The 17,415-nt window shown below is 55.0% G+C and overlaps 1 protein-coding gene across 3 annotated transcripts in view; it reads left to right on the top strand.

Annotated features, from left to right (window-relative positions):
* Positions 1–2,739: 2,739 nt before the first annotated feature.
* Positions 2,740–17,415, top strand: part of GRM4 (glutamate metabotropic receptor 4) — a 134,069-nt gene continuing 119,393 nt past the window's right edge. The window contains exons 1-2 of one of the 3 annotated variants that reach the window (XM_004389823.1): positions 2,740–2,800; positions 16,109–17,018. Coding sequence is in view for 2 of the 3 variants with exons in the window: in XM_004389821.1 (XP_004389878.1) it covers positions 16,500–17,018 (519 nt within the window). In the remaining variant the exon portion in view is untranslated. Of the gene's footprint in view, positions 2,801–16,108; positions 17,019–17,415 lie in introns of those variants that run through there. The other 2 variants (XM_004389821.1, XM_004389822.1) reach the window with 2 other exon arrangements.

Here is a 17,415-nt window from a genome sequence, read left to right as displayed (position 1 = left end):
AGTTTAATTAATCCATTCATTCATTCATTCATTCATTCACTTATTCAAAAGAGAATATTGAGAATTATCTTTTGTGTTGTTAAAAAAATTGCAGTGGTACCCACTTAAGGGTACCTAAATACAAGACTGGGTGCTGGGCATACGTTTGTTCTCTGTGCATGACTGCCTTGTAAATAGGGCTGCTGCTGGCCCACATGGCACCTTTGAGTGAACCGGAGAAAGGAGCCCCATCTTTTTGTTTATTTATTTTTTTATTGTACTTTAAATGACAGTTTACAGAGGAAATAGTTTCTCATTAAACAGTTAATACACATATTGTTTTGTGACATTGGTTGCCAACACCACAACGTGTCAACACTCTCTCCTTCTTGACCTTGGGTTCCTCATTACCAGCTTTCCTGTCCCCTCCTGCCTTATTGTCCTTGCCCCTGGGCTGGTATAACCATTTAGTCTCATTTTGTCTTATGGACCTGTCTAGTCTTTGGCCGAAGGGTGAACCTCAGAAGTGACATCATTTCTGAGCTATAAGGGTGTCCAGAGGCCATACTCTCGGGGTTTCTCCAATCTCTGTCAGACCAGTAAATCTGGTCTTTTTTTTTTTTTTTTTTTTTTGCGAGTTAGAATTTTGTTCTACATTTTTCTCCAGCTCTGTCTGGGACCCTCTATTGTGATCCCTGTCAGAACAGTTGGTGGTGGTAGCTGGGCACCATTTAGTTCTGCTGGACTCAGTCTGGTAGAGGCTGTGGTACTTGTGGTCCATTAGTCCTTTGGACTAATCTTTCCCTTGTGTCTTTGGTTTTCTTCATTCCCCCTTACTCCAGATGAGGTGAGACCAGTGGAGTATCTTAGATGGCCGAGGAGCCCCATCTTTTGGGCAGACACAGCCTTGAGACAGGATGTGCCACTTGTCAAGCCCAATGCAGGCTGAATTTGAGCCTCCCTGTGGCCCCTCTGTTGTTCTTGTTAGTTGTCATCGAGTTGCTTCCAACTGATGGTGACCTCATGTGTGCAGAGTAGAACTACTCCATGGGGTTTTCAAGGCTGTGACCTTTCAGAAGAAGATCAACAGGCCTGTTTTTTGAGGCGCCTCTGGGTAGGTTCGAATAGCCAACCTTTTGGCTAGTAGTTGAGTGTTTAACTGTTCGCGCCATCCAGGGGTGGCCCCTCTACGGGGTGACTCTTTTGCAGTGAAAAACCTGCACACCAAACTTGGTAGCTCTGCTTTGAGATCAGCATCATTATCCTTGTTATAGACAGCACACTGAGGACCTTGGCTAGGATGACCCAGGCACAAGCACAGAATCTGATTTGAACCTGGGCAGGCCGTTCCCAAGGATGCAGCCTCTCCAGGAGTAACTTGAGTTCCCTGCAAGCCCAGAGCAGTGCACACTTGGCTAGGCAGGGCTGATGGGTGGCGGGAGATTATGTGGGCTCAGCTTATGTCTCTATAAGATGCTTCATGCTAAGGTCTGCCATGGCTATGGGGTGCACTCCTCAAGGGCAGGTCATGATCGTGTTCAGGCATTTGTGTATTTGCAGAGCTGGGAATGGAGCAGGATCTCCGTCCATGTTGGTGGAATAAAAGAAGGCATGGATGAATCAATGAACCATCTAGGCCCTTCCATCGGACTTCAGTCTGATTGGGTAAGTCATGTATTTGGGGCCATTACATGTGACAGCAAAGAGAGTACATGCTTTGCCAACCTTTATTCATTGAGCTCCCGCCGTGGGCCAGGCATGGTGCCAGGCACTGGATGAACAATGCTGAATAAGATGTGATTCTGCCCTGGCATAGTCTAGGGTTCTGGAGGAGGTGGAGCCTGAATAGGTCTTGCAGGAAGGGGTGTGGGCATTGGATAAGGGGCATGGAAGAAGGGAAGAGAGACCAGTGAGGCGGGGGGTGGGGGGTGGAGGGTGGGGAGGGATAGTCCTTGCTATCCCTCGACTCCCAGCCGTCCTCTTGACTTATAAGGGAATTATTTGTGGAAATTGGGGGTTGGACGGTGAGGGGGCTGAGTTCCCCTAGGCCTGGGCACAGTTGAGCACATGGTGGCACTCCATAGGCCAGCCAGAAGGACCAGGGTACCAATGGGGAGGGAGGCCACTGACCAGCCTCTCCCTTCAGCTCCCTGGCACTGAGCTGTGCGCCCTCCCAGGGACAAGGACAGTCACACGTCATGGCTCTAATTGAAGCCACTTCTGCAGTCTGGGATGAGATGCTCTTGCATCCTAAGAGGGCTGCGTGGTTACCTCCTTCTCTTCCTCCCCTGCCTGCCTCTGACTCCAAACTCTCTTCTGGAATTTCCTGCAGCCCCTCTGGAGGAGAGCTGGGGCTCCAGCTTCTCCTTGGCTGAGGGATTCTTCCCTAGGTTAACCCTAGCTGTGTGCCAGCCCACCTGTTACACTTTGCAAACCAGTGCTGGAGGGAGACCCTTGGGCTAGCCTGTGGGTGTTCCCTTAGCCTGGTGGGGTGGTAGGGAGGCTCAGTGGAAAGCCCTCGCCCCCCACAGGCTGTGTGACCTGGGGCAAGCAGAATCACCTTACTGGGCCTCAGTTTCCCCCAGGGGTCATATGCTGCAACCAAGAGCAGTGAGGTGTGCAAATGAACATGCCACAGGGGGGCATACGCCACGTGCGTGGGGATGTGTGAGAAGCAACCCTGTGGGGTGGGGCTCTAGTGACGCATTGAGGTGGGGAGTAGCGCGCCCCTTTGCGTCCCTATGCTTTGCTGTACTTCTCAGGCTATATTTCCCGACCTTCGCCCTCTGGGGCCAGAAGGGGTTCCCGCCACGTCTTCTGTGTGTACTGGCACTCGCATGGAGGGGAGAAGGGGGCTTCCGGGACAGGACGCAGGTGGGCGTGGTGGGAGGGGGCACAGACGGCGCGTGGGGGAGGTATGTGTGTATGGAGGGCAGCAGGGAGCCTCCGGATCCCGGACCTCCGGAGGTGGAGGTGCCAGGTGGGGGTGGGCTCCCAGGTGCTCTCGCTTTAAAAGGCCGGCGGGAGCGCCGAGCTCTTGGCCCGCACTTGCAGCGCAAACTTGCCGGGCTGGGCTCGTGCCTTCCTGGGTGCGGCAGCGGCTGTGGGCGCCGGGGCCAAGCGTCTGCGGCCCCCTCGCCCCCCGGCGCTCCCGCCCCCTCCCTCAGCCTCTCGTCGCCGCGTCTTCCTCGCTCACCCCGTCTCTCGCTCGCTCTCATTTTTTTCCTGCTGCCGCTGCCGCTGCCGCGGCGCTGCCAGGCGCCCGCACCTCGGCCGGCTGCGTTCGCTCGTCGGCTCCCGCTTGGCTCCCTTCCTAGCCCCGAGCCCTCGCCGGACCCGGCTTCCCGGAGCCGCCTCGCCCGCTCCCTCGGCTCGGACACCGGGCTCCGCGGCGGCCGGAGCAGGGCTTCCCGCTGCTTCCCAGCTTGCTTGCTCGCTCTCGCCGGAGCAGCTGGGAGCAGCAGCCGAACGCCGCGCGCTTGGCCGCGGATCCAGCCGGGCGGCAGCCAGCTCATTCCCGCTGCGTCCGGGACTCCGGGCGGCTCCGCACCCTGCTCGGTCCGCAGCGTCAGCTCCGCCCGCCGCGGCCTGGGCTTTGGGCACCGCGAGAAACGAGCCTCTGGGCCACCGACCGCCGCCTCCTTACACCCCTGGGGCAGGCGGGCGCACAGCGGACCCCTCGCCGCGGCTCAGACCTCGCCGGCGCCCGGTGAGTTGTGGCCCGCGAGGGACAGCAGAGAGGACCGTGCCCTCCGGCTTCTCGGGCGCGGGCTGCGGCGGAGACAGCGGGGGTTGGGGAGGTGGCTTCTGGCAAGCTCCCGCACTTGGGGCTGCCCGGAGGAGGGCCAGCGGACCGCAGCCCTCGGGCCGGAGGGCGCGGGACCAGGCTAGAGAGTCTCCGCTCAGGGATAGGGACGGCTCTCCGGATACCCTGGAGGGGGGCATGGGGAAGCGGCTCTTTTGAGGGCCTGAGGAAAAGCGCCTCTCTGAATGGGAGTCCTGTGAGGTTCCAACCGGATAGGGGTCATGTCAGCCCCCTAGTGGGGGCGGAGGCCTTAGCGCACCCCCTTTGCGGAAAGGCAGGGCAGGCGGGGGAGCGGGGCACTACTGGTGCTCCTTTTCTGTTGTCTCCCGGCCGGGGGCAGCGCCAGCCTCGCGCGCCTTGGCTCCTTTCCCGGGCGCCGCGTCCCGCTCCTGTGCCCCCGCCAGCCCTGCCTTCGCCACCGCCCGGCGCCCGGCGCCCGCTTGCCCACGGCCTTGGCGAGTTGGGGCAGCGGCCCGGGGTCTCCCCGCGGCCCCGGGCTTCAGGGTCAGGCGCTTTCTGAACACTCGGGACGGACCCTCCCCCGGAGCCTGATGAATCCGCGGCTCTGCGCGACCACCGGGCGGGACGGGCGGTGTGTGTGGTGTGTGTGTGTGTGTGCGCGCGCGCGTGCGCGTGTGCGCGTGCGTGCGTGTGTGTGTGTGTGTGTGCGTGTGTAATGGGGGAGGTCCCCGCTCTGGGGTCGGGCTTCCCCGGCGCCCGCAGACTGGAGGCGCCCCCTCCCCGCGCGGGGGCGGGGCCCGGAGGTGGAGGCCGGGATTGCGAGAGGCGCCCCCGCACCGTGGCGGTCCGAAGCTGTTTGTGCCGAAACTGGGCGGCATTGGCGGCGGCAGGGAGTCCTGAGGCCTGGGCGTGCGAGCGCCCCCTGCCCCCAGGCCATGAGTGACACCCCTGCCGTTAGACTTTTGGTCCTTTTTGGAACAGACGACTTGCTACTCTCCCCTCTCTAGTCACCACCCCTTCTCCTGGCGCGAGAGAAAGCTGGCTTTGCGGGACAGTGACTGAGGCCGACTTGCCTAGCTAGGGTGTCCGAAACCACGTGTCCATCGGAGCAGTGGTTAGTCTGCCCCTCTGTCAGCCTGACCAAAAGCCTGCGCTGCCGGGGGAGGTGGTAGGAGTGTGTGTGTGGTGGTGGTGGGGGTCCCTACATAGTCCCTCCCCTGCCCATTCTGGGGTGAGAATGGGGGCTCTGGGAAGGCAAGGCAGCCAATGCTCTAAGGGTCTCCAAACTGGGCAAACCAGCCCCACAGTCTGCTGCTCTGCCACCCTCGGCCTCAGACCCCTGGGGCCAGCCCATGATGGAAGGGAAGAATGTTCTAATTCCCTCCTCAGCCCTCCCCCTAGGATGTGCCTTGGGCCTGCTCCACTTTCCCCCTGGATCTGCATGGGATGCTGGGCCTCATGCTCCGGGTTTGCACACTCAGCTCCTCAGAGCTGGAGGGGGCCTCAGGGCTTATGTGGTGGGAGAGCTTCCGTGAGGAGGTGGGGACTTGCCAGAGTCTTTCTTGAGGACCGTCCCAAGGTGGCAGAGAGTTCCCACAGAGGAGACCGGAGACTCCTGGGTGTGGTCACCGATGGTGTGGGGAACAGGCCCTGGGGGCTGGTGAAGAGGACCTGACTGTAGTTGAGAGTAGGGGTCAGAGCTCTTGTCCCTGACCCTCAGAGGACCGCTTTCTGGAGAACCTCCCCAGCCCTCAGTCAGAGGGTGTGGGGTGGGTGGCATTTGAGGATGGTGCTCTGAACCTCTCTTTTGGCCTGGGAGGAGCATGCCTGCCCACTTGTGCATTAAGTGACCGCTGTCTTCACCTCCCCTTCACTTTTGCCCCTTCAGCCATAAGCTTTCATCCACCTGCCAACACCTTCACACCACTCAGGGACAAAAATAACCCCAAAGTTATCCCAGCCTGAGGTCTTAGTCACTTCGTGGGCTACCCCTCCCAGGGGCATTTGCATTTAAGAGCGAATCAGAGAGGAAGATGGCATTGCTTAAACCAAAGGAATACTCTACTAATGGTACGTTTCCAGGTATTTTCAGGAGAGAGGTGTGCTGGATGGGGGCATGCAGCATATCACTTAGAACAGGTCCTGAGCAGGTGGAGTGGGAGGTGGGAGCATGTCAGGAGTTGACTGCTTTCTTGGCCTCAGTGGCGTGGCGTAGGCTGCTCCTCCCTCCTTCTCTCCTTTCCTCCCTCATCCCTCCTCCCCCGACCTGCATCTGGGCGGCTTCTTTCTGTTAGAGGCGTGACGTCTCCTGGAGGGAGCGCCTAGCACAGCAGCAGGCAGCCCGAGGTAGGTGAGAGAGCTGGCGAGTGTGCGAGCGTGTGAGTGAGCAGTGTGCTAGTCAGGAGGGTTGGGGGCCTGGGGCCGGGCCCAGGCAAGCAACGGCTCTGTAGCGCCTAGTCCCTTCCTGCAGGGTCCCCAGCCCAGCCTCCAGAATGCTCTGCCACACCCGTGCCCACTCAATGCAGGGGGACAGCTGGCAAGAAAAGATGGGACCAGGACCCACTGCCTTCTGAGCTTTATAATTACAGCTGATAGACATGTCCTCTCCCCTGAGATAAGTCTGCAGCCGGCAGGCCCTAATTACCACCCACCCCAAGACATCTGCCCACCCTTGCTGTCCTCCTCTGCTTGGCCTAGAACCCAGCTTTCCAGTGGGCAAGCCCTGCTGGCAGCCTGGGCAGCTGGGCCCGCCGGCTGCTGGCTGGAAGGTTATCTCCCTTCTGCAGAGTGGCAGCCGCCTTTGCTGCCCAGAGAAGGCAATAGGGGAGCTGGCGTCTGGGCTCCGGGCCTGCTCGCTGGGGCTCGTGGAGGGGCTGTGGCTGTCCAGGCCGTCTTGAGGGAGGTGGTCGAGGGGCTTGCCCTGGTGGGCAGCTGGATCTAGAGCAGTGGACAGCAACCTTTTCTCCCTCCTACCCAGCCTGTTAGCTCCTGGAAAGAGCTGGGAGGACACGTTTTTTGTGTCAACTCTGCCCTAGTTAGCAGGGGACTATCAAAAATTAATTTAGAGATTTCACTGTCTTTGGCCCTTGCAGAGTGCCGGCTGCCTTTCCCTAGGTCCTTTGAGCTCTCTATTTCTCTCCTCGCTCTCCCTTCTATGTTGTCTCTCGGCCTCCTTCTGTCCTCTCACTCTGCTTCTCTCCCACTCTCTCGCCGCTGCCTCCCAGGCAAACCAGAGGCTTCTAGCTTCAAGTTCCCAGCCAGCTTCTTTTTTTCCCACCAGTCCCGGTGTCACAAGCTCTGGGGACTTCTGCCTTGATTCCCCCTACACCCTCCACCTCTCTTCCCCTATCTGAGCTACTCCCAAAAGGGAAGTGGATAAACTGAACCTGCTTACGAAAGATGAAGTCAGCCAGCATCCAGCCCACCTCACAGCCCTGACCTCTCCACCTCTTAGCCTGAAGGCCCCAAAGAGGCTGTTCCAGCCTATCTGTGTTTCTCTTGGCTCCTTGGAAAAACGGGCACCACAAGGATAGTAAAAATCACCCCTTAAATTAAAGCTGATGACTCCTGTCGAAATGTTTTATTATTATCTCACCGTTTAGCAATCTCGTGGCAGCAGTGAGGCATAAATATATGTGTACACAAGTACATTAAATAAATTGGGGGATGCAGTGATAGTGACGTTATCTGGACCCCATTCAATTAAGGTAGATATTATCTGTGGTAATTGGGAAATGGCAGTCCATAATGACAGCCCGTGCCATTTCGGGCCTGAACCACGCTGATGAGCAGGCAGTGGTGTCTTTTTAAGCTTCCCCGGTTCTCCTGGAGAAGGCACTGTTTGCCTATCGGTGGTGATGATGGCGAGTCCCAGGGGAGCTCAGCTGGCTGTGTATCTGTGGCTGGGCCATCCCGTCAGGACCGGGAGGCCTGGGTCCCACCCCACCCCCACGGTCGGCTCTCCCAGCTACCCCTCTGCTCCTCTTTGGGACGGAAGCCAGCCCCTGGACCTGTTTTCTTACTGGGGCCATGACTTCTAGTAAAGACACTGTCATTGCTACAGGGTTATGTTTAGGTTTAAATAGAGAAATAAAGACTGGGGACTCGACATGGATTTGTAAGCTTCTGGCAGGAGGTTGCTTCTCAGATGTCACCTCCCAGTCTCTGTGCCTGGCCACAGTGTGGCCTGGGGATGGAAGTGTCATGCACACTGTGGTTACGTTCACAGCTGCACAAGATGGTAGAGGGTGGACGCTGATAGGGCTGAAGCAGTGGGCCCAGCGTTCCAGGGCATGCTGGGGTTGGGGGAGTTCTGATTTAAGGAGCGGGAGACAGGAAGAAGGAGGAGAGAGGAAGAAGGAAGAGAGAGGAAGAAGCAGCATTCGCTGTGAAGCCCACAATAGCAACAGCTGCAAACAAAGACACTGCCCACTTGTATCTTGTGCTGGAAAACAGCACGGAGGTGGCACATGGGGATGGGGTTGAGATGAGGGAGGGGAGTTAGGGTTGGCAGGAGAGGTCCAGGGGTCTACATGGAGGCGGGACCAAGTGTTTGGAGGAGAACTGGGCAAGCATGAGATTGGTGGCTGGCCAGCTGGCTCTGGGAGCAGAGGGAGGTTGGGGCTGGGCATTTTCTGGGCTGAACTGGTGGGTGTCTAAGGCTGATGAGATGTGCTTGCATTGCCCTGCAGCTAGTGTGAGCTGCTGTGGCCTTAGCAGGTGGTTGCCCTTCTGGGCCTCAGGCTTCTCATGTCACGAGCGCCTGCCTGTCACTATGCTCAAAGCCCTGCAGTGCCCCCTCACTTCTCCCAGAGTAGATTCCACCATCCACACCACGGGCAGCCCATAAGGTCCTGCTTGATCTTGCACTTGGCACCCTCACCTTATCTTCTGTGTCTTTCCTTCCCATTGTCCTCCAGTCCCATTGACCTCCTGGCTGTTATGTGAACAGTGAATGCTAAGCACATGCCCACCTCAGGGCCTTTGCACTTGCTGTTCTGTCTAGCTGGGATGCTCTTCTCCCAGATATCCGCATGACTCACACCTTTACATTTTTAAATCTCTGCTTAAATATCACCTCCTCCAAGAAGCCTTCCCTGACTGTCTTTTTCTAAAGCACCCCGCTGGGTCATTCCCTACCCCTTTCCTTTATTTTTCTTCTTAGCTCCTTGACTCCCTGACGTATTTATTACCTCTCCTGTATCTTACCCACTGGGATGTTGGCTCCATAAGCAGGACTTGTGGAGCAGGGTCTGTGTACAAGAGATGCTCAACACACATTTGCTGAATGACTGGTAGTGGCAGAAGGGCTTGTACTCTATGGCTGACCACGCAACGGGAGTGTTGTAAGAATTCAGTGCAAGGGTGGCGATGGCCCCTGTTTGCGAGGCCTGAGTTCTAGGCTCAAGCAGGCATCTGTCTCAGTTGGTGGGGTATGCTGCTGCAGACCCCCTGCTCTGGGCTTTGCCTCAGTGGAGGTGGCTGCTGTGCTGGCTCTGGGAGGGGACAGATTTTGTCTAGTCATTTATTGATCATTTCCTGCGTTCTGAGCCTTGGAGTGGGTAAGGTGGTTACAGAGATGAGGGCTGAGCTGTCCTTGCAGCCCTTACTGTGCTCTGAGGCCCGTGAGTGTCAAATAACATGTAAGAGAAGCCTTGGGGCTTTGTGGGATTAACTCTGGAGGAAGGAGATAAGCAGGAGAGGCTTCCTGGAGGAGGAAGAATCTGAGCTGTTTCTTGAAGGGTGAGCTTCAAGGGAGGGGAAAGACGGTAATCGATTTAAAGTTTTCCCCTTATTAATTTCCAATGGCATTAAGCTGTGGAAAAACTTACTCCCTCCATCCATTTTTCTCCTTCCACACATTTCCCCAGTGCCCACACCATGCCCAGTGCAGAACCAATCATCTCTGAATCAGGTCCTTGTTGTTTTGCCAGAATGATGAGGGATGGCTTGTAAAGTGGGCTCTGGGGTTTCTGAATTTGGGAGAGTTCCAGATCCAGGCTGGTAAAGGGGGATTGAGGACCAGACCCCCACTGTTCTCTCCTCCTCGCTCAGTGCGGGGTGAGTGCTGGAGAGCAGGGCTGCCATTTAGGTGGAATGAGCCCTGGCCAGCCTGGGGTCGGTTGAGGCTTCCAGGATGTCTCCTCATACCCTGATCCCTGTTTCACCTGCCTAAAACTATGCCCCACACTCCACCATTAGAATCATTCCTGTGGGCTAAAGAATTGTCTGCAGAAGAGCTCTATTAATATAGAAGTAGATTACCTGGAAGAGCCCAGTACTCATTTATTTATGTCACCGCATTCATTCATTTACCTGCTCATGTATTCATTCAACAAACATGGATGGAGCACTGTATGCAAGGTGCTGTGCTAGGATGGGGAGACAGCGCTATCAAGATGAGTATCACCTGCTCCTCACAAGTTGTTGTGGTCCAAGTGGCGAGATGGTTATATTGCTAGCATTTGAAGGAGCTAGTCATCCACCTTTCTTCGTGGACCAGGAGTCATACAGATAGATAGCTGCCGTCGAGTCGACTCCGACACGTGCGACCTTACGTGTTGCCTAGCCCTGCATCATCCTCACAATCGCCAGCATGTTCAAGTCCATTGTTGTGGCTGTTGCGTCAATCCTTCTCACCGAGGGTCTCCCTTGCCCTTGCTAGCCCTCTACTTCACCATACTCCTCCAGTAATTGATCCCTCTTTATAACTTGTCCAAAGCAAGCAAGTTGGACAATGTTCTGTTGCAATCCATAAGGTTAAACATTTTTTTTAAATAATTTTATTTTTGTTGTTGAGAATATACACAGCAGAGCATATAGCAATTCAACAATATCTACGTACATTTCAGTGACACTGATTATATTCTTTGAGTTATGCAGCCATTCTCACCCTCATTTTTCGAGTTCTTCCTCCCCCATTAATATAAACTCACTGCCCACTAAGTTTCGTATCTAATCTTTGGAGTTCCTGTTGTCAATCTGATCTCGTATAGATAGATCTTAAAAGAGCTCAATGCTCAAGGCAGAGATTCTTTACTAGTTAAGCTAAACTATTGTTTGGTTTTGAGAAGACTTCAGGGGATATTTTTGGTTTCAGGTTTAAAGACTATCTCAGGGCAAGAGTTTCAGGGGTTCAACCAGCCTCCATGGCTCCAAACCTGGATTCTGTGAGAGTTCAGAATTCTGTTCTGTATCCACAACATTTTTATTGGCTAATTTTTGAAGTAGATTGCCGGGTCTTTCTTCCTAGTGTGTCTTAGTCTGGATTTGAAATACCGGTGGCATAGCATCACAGCAACACACAGGCCACCACAGTACAACAAACTGACAGGTGGTGGGGGAGTCAGTCGAAGTGGAGGTCAAATTAGGGACTTCAGGGCTGGTGCAGTTGAAGTAGAATGAGGCTTCTGTTTACCTGCTCCCTGGATCTAGGCTTTGTCCATTTGGGAGGAGACTGGGCCTGTCCAGCAAACCACACCTCTCCCCAGCCAGTGGGGTCCCCAAGCATGTGGAGAGAGGGGCCACGGAGGAGGTGAGCTTGCAGTCCAGGTCTTCAGGCCCACACAGGCTCAGGTAAGCCGTAGTGTCTGCTGATTTGAGTCTGCTTCCTCATTTAGGAAGGATGAGGAGAGGCTCCAAACTCTTTTTTACCTTCCCCTTTGGGGAGTGGAGCTGCGGCTCCTCCCTCCCTTCCGTGGAGATGAAGCATCTAAACAGCTCAGAGATTCAAAACATCATTCATAATTTTCCCAGCTTTTTTGAGCACCTGGGTTGGGCTGGGCCCAGCCAAAGGTGAATAGAGAGGAAATAAGTGCTGGAGGAGAATATGGAAAAGGCTGTGAGCTGAGAGGATTGGCTTACTGGGGCCGGATGCCTGACTCCAGGAAGGCAGAGCACAGGGGTTTGGGACAGCCCTAGGTGGGGAGAGCGGGGATTGGGGGGTCTGGTTCCAGCCCCAGCTGTGCCCCAGACTGCTGGCTGATCTTGGGCAGGCTCTTGCCCTCTTTGGGCCAGGCTCTTCTCCTGAACCCGGGGAGGCTGGCATGCTGAGGAGCTGGGAGCCTGAGAGTCCCCAGGCCTCCCTCTTGTGGGAACTGACCCACAGAACATCAGCTCTAGTGACACCGACCCCTGAAAGCAAAGTGCAGGGTCCTTCCATCTGACTCTGCCTGCTATTTTGGTGTTTAGGTTTTGTTCTGTTTCCTTAGTTTTGCGGGAAGGAAAAAGAGCTCAGTAAAAAATAATTTGGGATTTAGTAAATCACGGTAGTTCTCGTCGGATCTGGTTGTTGTTTTGTGGTTTGTGGTTCTTTCTGGCTCAGGCCCTGGTTGCGAAGGGAAGGATTTAAGTTGGACATGGGCAAAGCATGGGATTCCTGATTGTTAAGACTGGGATTGGGTCACTGAGGCAGATTCCATGCAGACCCTCAGATACCAGATAGCAGAAGTGCCTTCAGAGGGGATGGGAGACCCGCCCTCCAACAAGGCACTAATGAAAATGCTCATCTCAGGTTTCCTAGGAGTGGCCAGGCTTGGGTGGGGAAGGGGTAATCTGCCAATTGTTCCCCAGTTCTCCTTGCATCTCTGCTCACTGAAGAGAACATTCTGGAAAAAGCTTTTGGCCAGTAAACTATTGCTATGTGGAGATGACTGAGCCCTCTCTCCTCCACTTCTGATCCCTACCTCTTCACAGTGTCCATCCCTCCCTGCCTAGCCCTGTCCCCCCTTGAGCCTCCATCTTTGGGGGCTGGAGGAGGGCCGGAGAGGGAAGGGAACAGAGGGGCTAGAGGAGAGGAGGAGCAAGACAAACAAAGAGAATAGAGGAGGAGGGAGCCAGACAGGGAGATAGTGAAGGGGAAGGGAGAAGGGAAAGAAGAGGAGAGAAAAGAAAAGAGAACAGAGAGCCAGCTGGGGCTGGTGGGCACTGGCTGGAGCCTCATTCTTCCCGGTGATGTCACCTGGGGAAGAGTTACCGCCAGCTGTCCTAGGTCTGAGCTTCCTGGCTATTTTGGAATTTGTTGGGGGGTCTGAGGGCTACGGAAGAAACTTTGAGGAGGGCCCCCCAGCCTCTTCTCCTCCCTCCCTCACCAGCCCCCCTTCTGCCCCTGCAGATAGAGGCAGACCTGGTGGGAGGAAGGGAGGATCGACCCTGCTCTCCCTCCCACCCCCAGCTCTGCTCTTAGTGGCTCCTTTCACTCACGGGGTATTTTTACTTTTCCCTTGTTCCCGTTACACCATCAAAGGAAGGAGGGGAAGCTAAAAGCGGCCGTGGTTTGCCCAGCTCTTTGGAGAAGCTCAGAAAAGACAGACCTGGTAGGACTGAGGGATGGGGTGGGACCCCTGTGGCTAGGAGCTGGGCCTCAGGTGGGATCTGACCAGCTTGGACAGGGCTGAGTCCTTGGGGCTGTCCATTCTAATCCTTCAGGTTTCTCCCCCATGAGGCCTCCTCCGTGTGGCCTCTGTCCTTCTCTGTCTCTCTCTCTTTCTCTGTGTGTATGTGTATATGCACTCCTGTTCTCAGCCCAGACATGTCAGGCCTCAAAGAGAAGCCAGTGTTGAGACCCAGTGAAGGATCTGGAAGCTGAGCAGGGCCAGACTGTTGGAAGCTGCTGTGCATAGGTCTCCCAGCCTGAATCTGCCCTGCTGTGTCCTTGCACACAGCCTGTCTCGATGCCAAAAATCCCTCCATTTGAAATTCATGGAAACCAATCATGAAATCCCAGGGTGGTAGAACTGGGCAGGGGCTGAGAGACCCTCTGGTCCAGCTCAGGGGAGAGGTCAGGGGCATAGGCAGCCCAAACAAGCTACATGCCCTGGGCTATATGTCATTCAGGTGCTCTGTGCCTCAGCTTTCTCATCTCTGAGATAGGGATGAAAATACCAAGTACCTCATAGGAAAGTGAGGTTACATGAGAAAATGTAAGGAAAGCACTTAGAACAAGTATATAATAATATGTTGTCATTTGCTGTTATTTTTCCATGGGGCAGGCACTGTTGGCATTTGGACAGGACAGTGTTTGAATGTGCCAGATGTTTAGCATCCCTGACCCCTCCCTAGACACAGGCTAGTAGGTGGCTTCCCCCACCACCCCCTGTCTTGTGACAATCAAAAATGACTTCAGGCATTTCCAGATGCCCCTGCAGGTCCCCAGACTGGATTTTACTCCAACCTATCCATTTTACAGATTCTGAAACTGAGGACTAGGTGATGACAGGGCTGTGAGACTTGTCTGTGGCTTCTCCAGTTTCTCTGTTCTGTCTTGCCTGGTACTGGCATCAGGACGCCATAATCATGTCACTCCCCACACCGTCTAGGGGTGAAAAAGCCAAAAGCCAGTTGCCACCAGGTTGATTTGGACTCATGGTGACCCCACGTGTGTCAGTGGAGAACTGTGCTCCTTAGAATTTCCAATGGCTGATTTTTCTGAAGTAGATGGCCAGGCAGTCCGAGCTCTCTCTGGGTGGACTTGAACCTCCAACCTTTTGGTTAGCGTTGAGCAGTTTAATTGTTTCCACCACTATCTTGGAAAAAGATCTGATAAACTCATTCACATAAAGGTGTGAGTGATAGTAACAGTTCCATACAGATGTAGGCCCTCCCCTCCTTGTATTTTAACAGCTCTTAAAGCCTTCCCCAAAGCACTGGCCCGTAGCTTCAGAGGTAAGTGTGATGTTAAGACCTCCTCTTAATGAAAGCTTTCCTTGTGGGCCCCCTTGGAGCTACCTCCATGTGCCTGGTGCCCAGCTTACTTGAACCCATCTTGACTTGCTGTGTGACTTTGGGAGAGTTATGTGCTGTCTCTGAGCTACTGGTTCACCTGCAGAATGGAGCTAAGGAGAATTAGTAGCCATATTCTTGGCCTCTGAGGAGAGCCGACAGAGGAGGAAGCATTCTGATGAGGTGGATGAGATGTTGGTCCAGAAGGTGCACTCCAGAGAAGCTCAGGAGGTGAGGCCTGACTCTGGGGCTCTGAACCTTCTCCTCTTCCTTGGGGCAAAGAAGAGGCCAGGAGTTCCAGGTACAGTCAGAGCCTCTGTTGGGGGAATTACAGGTGGGGAGGAGGGTGGCTCTGAGACCATCACTTGGCCTTGATGGAGGCACCAGGCCTAACCAATCCTAACTCAAGCCTCTATTGCAACTGGCTGGGGAAACTAAGGCAAAGAAGAGGCAAGTGACTTGCAGGCCTTCATTTGACAAATCTCCTGGGAAGGGAGCATTCGAATGAGCCCCCCAGCTAAGCCCTGACTCAGCCTTCAGCCTTTCTCCCTGAGGCCTCCTAAATTGAGGGGGAGGGAGGCTGCTGCCTTTGAGCAGGGAGGCTGGGGTGAGGGAAGGAACCCCCAGGGGAAATTAGCCCAAATTAGCAGTGAGAATGAGGAAGAGCTGGTGTTCTCTCCTCTACTCTTGCAGACGAATATTTAATCACAATAACAACAGTAATGACGATGATCATGATAATGTGCAGTAGCTCAGGTTGGTAACCCGAGCCCCACTCACAGAGAGAGGAGGGGGTGGGGAGAAAGAGTAAGCTAGAAATGGAGAGATAAAGAAAGTCAGAAAGAGGGAGAGGGAGGGAGGACTAGCAAGAAGCAGGGAGGCTTGCTCCTTATTGAGGCGATCCTAGATTTACCCTCTGCCTGGGTAGCTGGGTAGCTGTGGCGGAAATGTGAAAGTGGGAAGGGTCCACCTTGTACTACCTGATTCAGAAGGAAAATCCCCACTCCCAACAACACTACCTTCTCCCTGGCCCTCCCTTGATTTTAGAGTGAGTAGCCCCCAGCCTGGCCTGATTTTGGGAACCACAGCCTCACAGTCTGATTTCTTATTGACGGGCCTTTTTTTGCCTTCCTCATCTGATAGTCCCCGAGAGTCAAAGCATCTTTGATTCCAGGGCTGGGACCTGGGAAACCTGGGTTCTGGTTGATGTTCTGCTGCTTGCTGTTTGTGGGACTCAGGCAAATGCTTGCCTGCTCCAGGTCTCAGTTTCCTCATCTCTAAAATGTGTTTGTAAACCCTGTTCCCCAGAGACGGGCCCAGTGGGACTGGTTTCTTGCTACTCCGTGTGAGTGAGTGCTGAGGAAGGTCCCGCTCCTCCTCTCAAGACAGTTTGATGCCTGGGCTTTGATGGCAGTGGGTTTAGGTCTTAAGAAGTCTTCAAACATGACCTAATTTCTGCCTTAAGTGTTCCCGTTTAAACCAGAGTTGAGCAGCAGCTGGGAGGAAACCAAGTTCAGGAGATTTGTGGAGTCTTTGGAGATAACCTCTAGCATCTCCCTCTCTCAGGCTCCTGATGAGAGATCAGAATAGGTAATGTCTTCTTTGGGCTTCTGTTTGATACTCTCTCTCTCTCTCCCTTCTAAGGTTGGTAAGAGGACAAGATTGGAGCTGCTTACTCCTTGATGCCAAGATATGGAAAGCTAGGAGCACGTGTCTTTCCACAGTCATCCACCAAGAGCTGGCCTGCAGGACGTGGGGACAAAGACTAGAGCTTTCCTGCCACCCCAGCCACTCCCTGCTGCCTGTGGCCATGGACTGTGCAGGCAACTGAGCATTGCACCAGGACGAGGAGGAGGTGGGAGAGCACCCCAGCATGGTTTACCGTGTTGGCCACCCTCAGCCACCCTGCTGCTAAAGCTGCCCTGGAGAGACTCGTGGGGGCTGCGCTGCCCAGGCGCACCCAGGCTGTGCAGCCAGGGTCCTGCCGGGGCTAGGAGTGGGGCCTGCCGTTCATGGGTCTCTAGGGACTTCGGAGATGCCTGGGAAGAGAGGCTGCGGCTGGTGGCGGGCCCGGCTGCCCCTTTGCCTGCTCCTCAGCCTTTACGGCCCCTGGGTGCCTGCCTCCCTGGGGAAGCCCAAGGGCCACCCTCACATGAACTCCATCCGCATAGATGGGGATATCACACTGGGTGGCCTGTTCCCTGTGCATGGCCGGGGCTCCGAGGGCAAGGCCTGTGGAGAGCTCAAGAAGGAAAAGGGCATCCACCGGCTGGAGGCCATGCTCTTTGCTCTGGACCGCATCAACAATGACCCGGACCTGCTGCCCAACATCACGCTGGGCGCCCGCATCCTGGACACCTGCTCCAGGGATACCCATGCCCTGGAGCAGTCTCTGACCTTTGTGCAGGCACTCATCGAGAAGGATGGCACAGAGGTCCGCTGTGGCAGTGGCGGCCCACCCATCATCACCAAGCCTGAGCGTGTGGTGGGGGTCATTGGTGCTTCAGGGAGCTCAATCTCCATCATGGTGGCCAACATCCTTCGCCTCTTCAAGGTTAGTGCCAGGCCGGTTGGCCTCAGGGGTGTTCTTCCACCAGTAGGCCTAGCCATCTCCCTTCTCCTCATCTCTTCCAGACTCCAGGCAGTGAGTTTTCCCCCCAGAGCAGTGTTTGAGAATTTGGGGTAACCCTGTAGTTAGAGCATGGGCACAGCAGAGTGAAGTGTTAGGTAGGGACCCAGCTCAATACTGCTGACCGTGGTGCTGAAACCAGTCGCTGGGAGCTGATCAATTCCACCCCTCTCCTGGGAATTCTGAACCTGGCGGAGGGACAAGGAAGTGCTGGAGAGCAACTAAACGGAGGAGACAGGCAGACAGACAGATGAAAAGGTAGACAGACAGATAAAAAGAGAGAGAGAATGGGCATGTGAATGTTGGAGATTGCCAAGAGGAA

The sequence above is a fragment of the Trichechus manatus genome, unplaced genomic scaffold (assembly GCF_000243295.1).
Source record: "Trichechus manatus latirostris isolate Lorelei unplaced genomic scaffold, TriManLat1.0 scaffold00261, whole genome shotgun sequence".
NCBI lineage: Eukaryota > Metazoa > Chordata > Mammalia > Sirenia > Trichechidae > Trichechus > Trichechus manatus.
The sequence above is the reverse complement of the archived record's forward strand: the minus strand, read 5'-3'. Positions and strand labels throughout refer to the sequence as shown.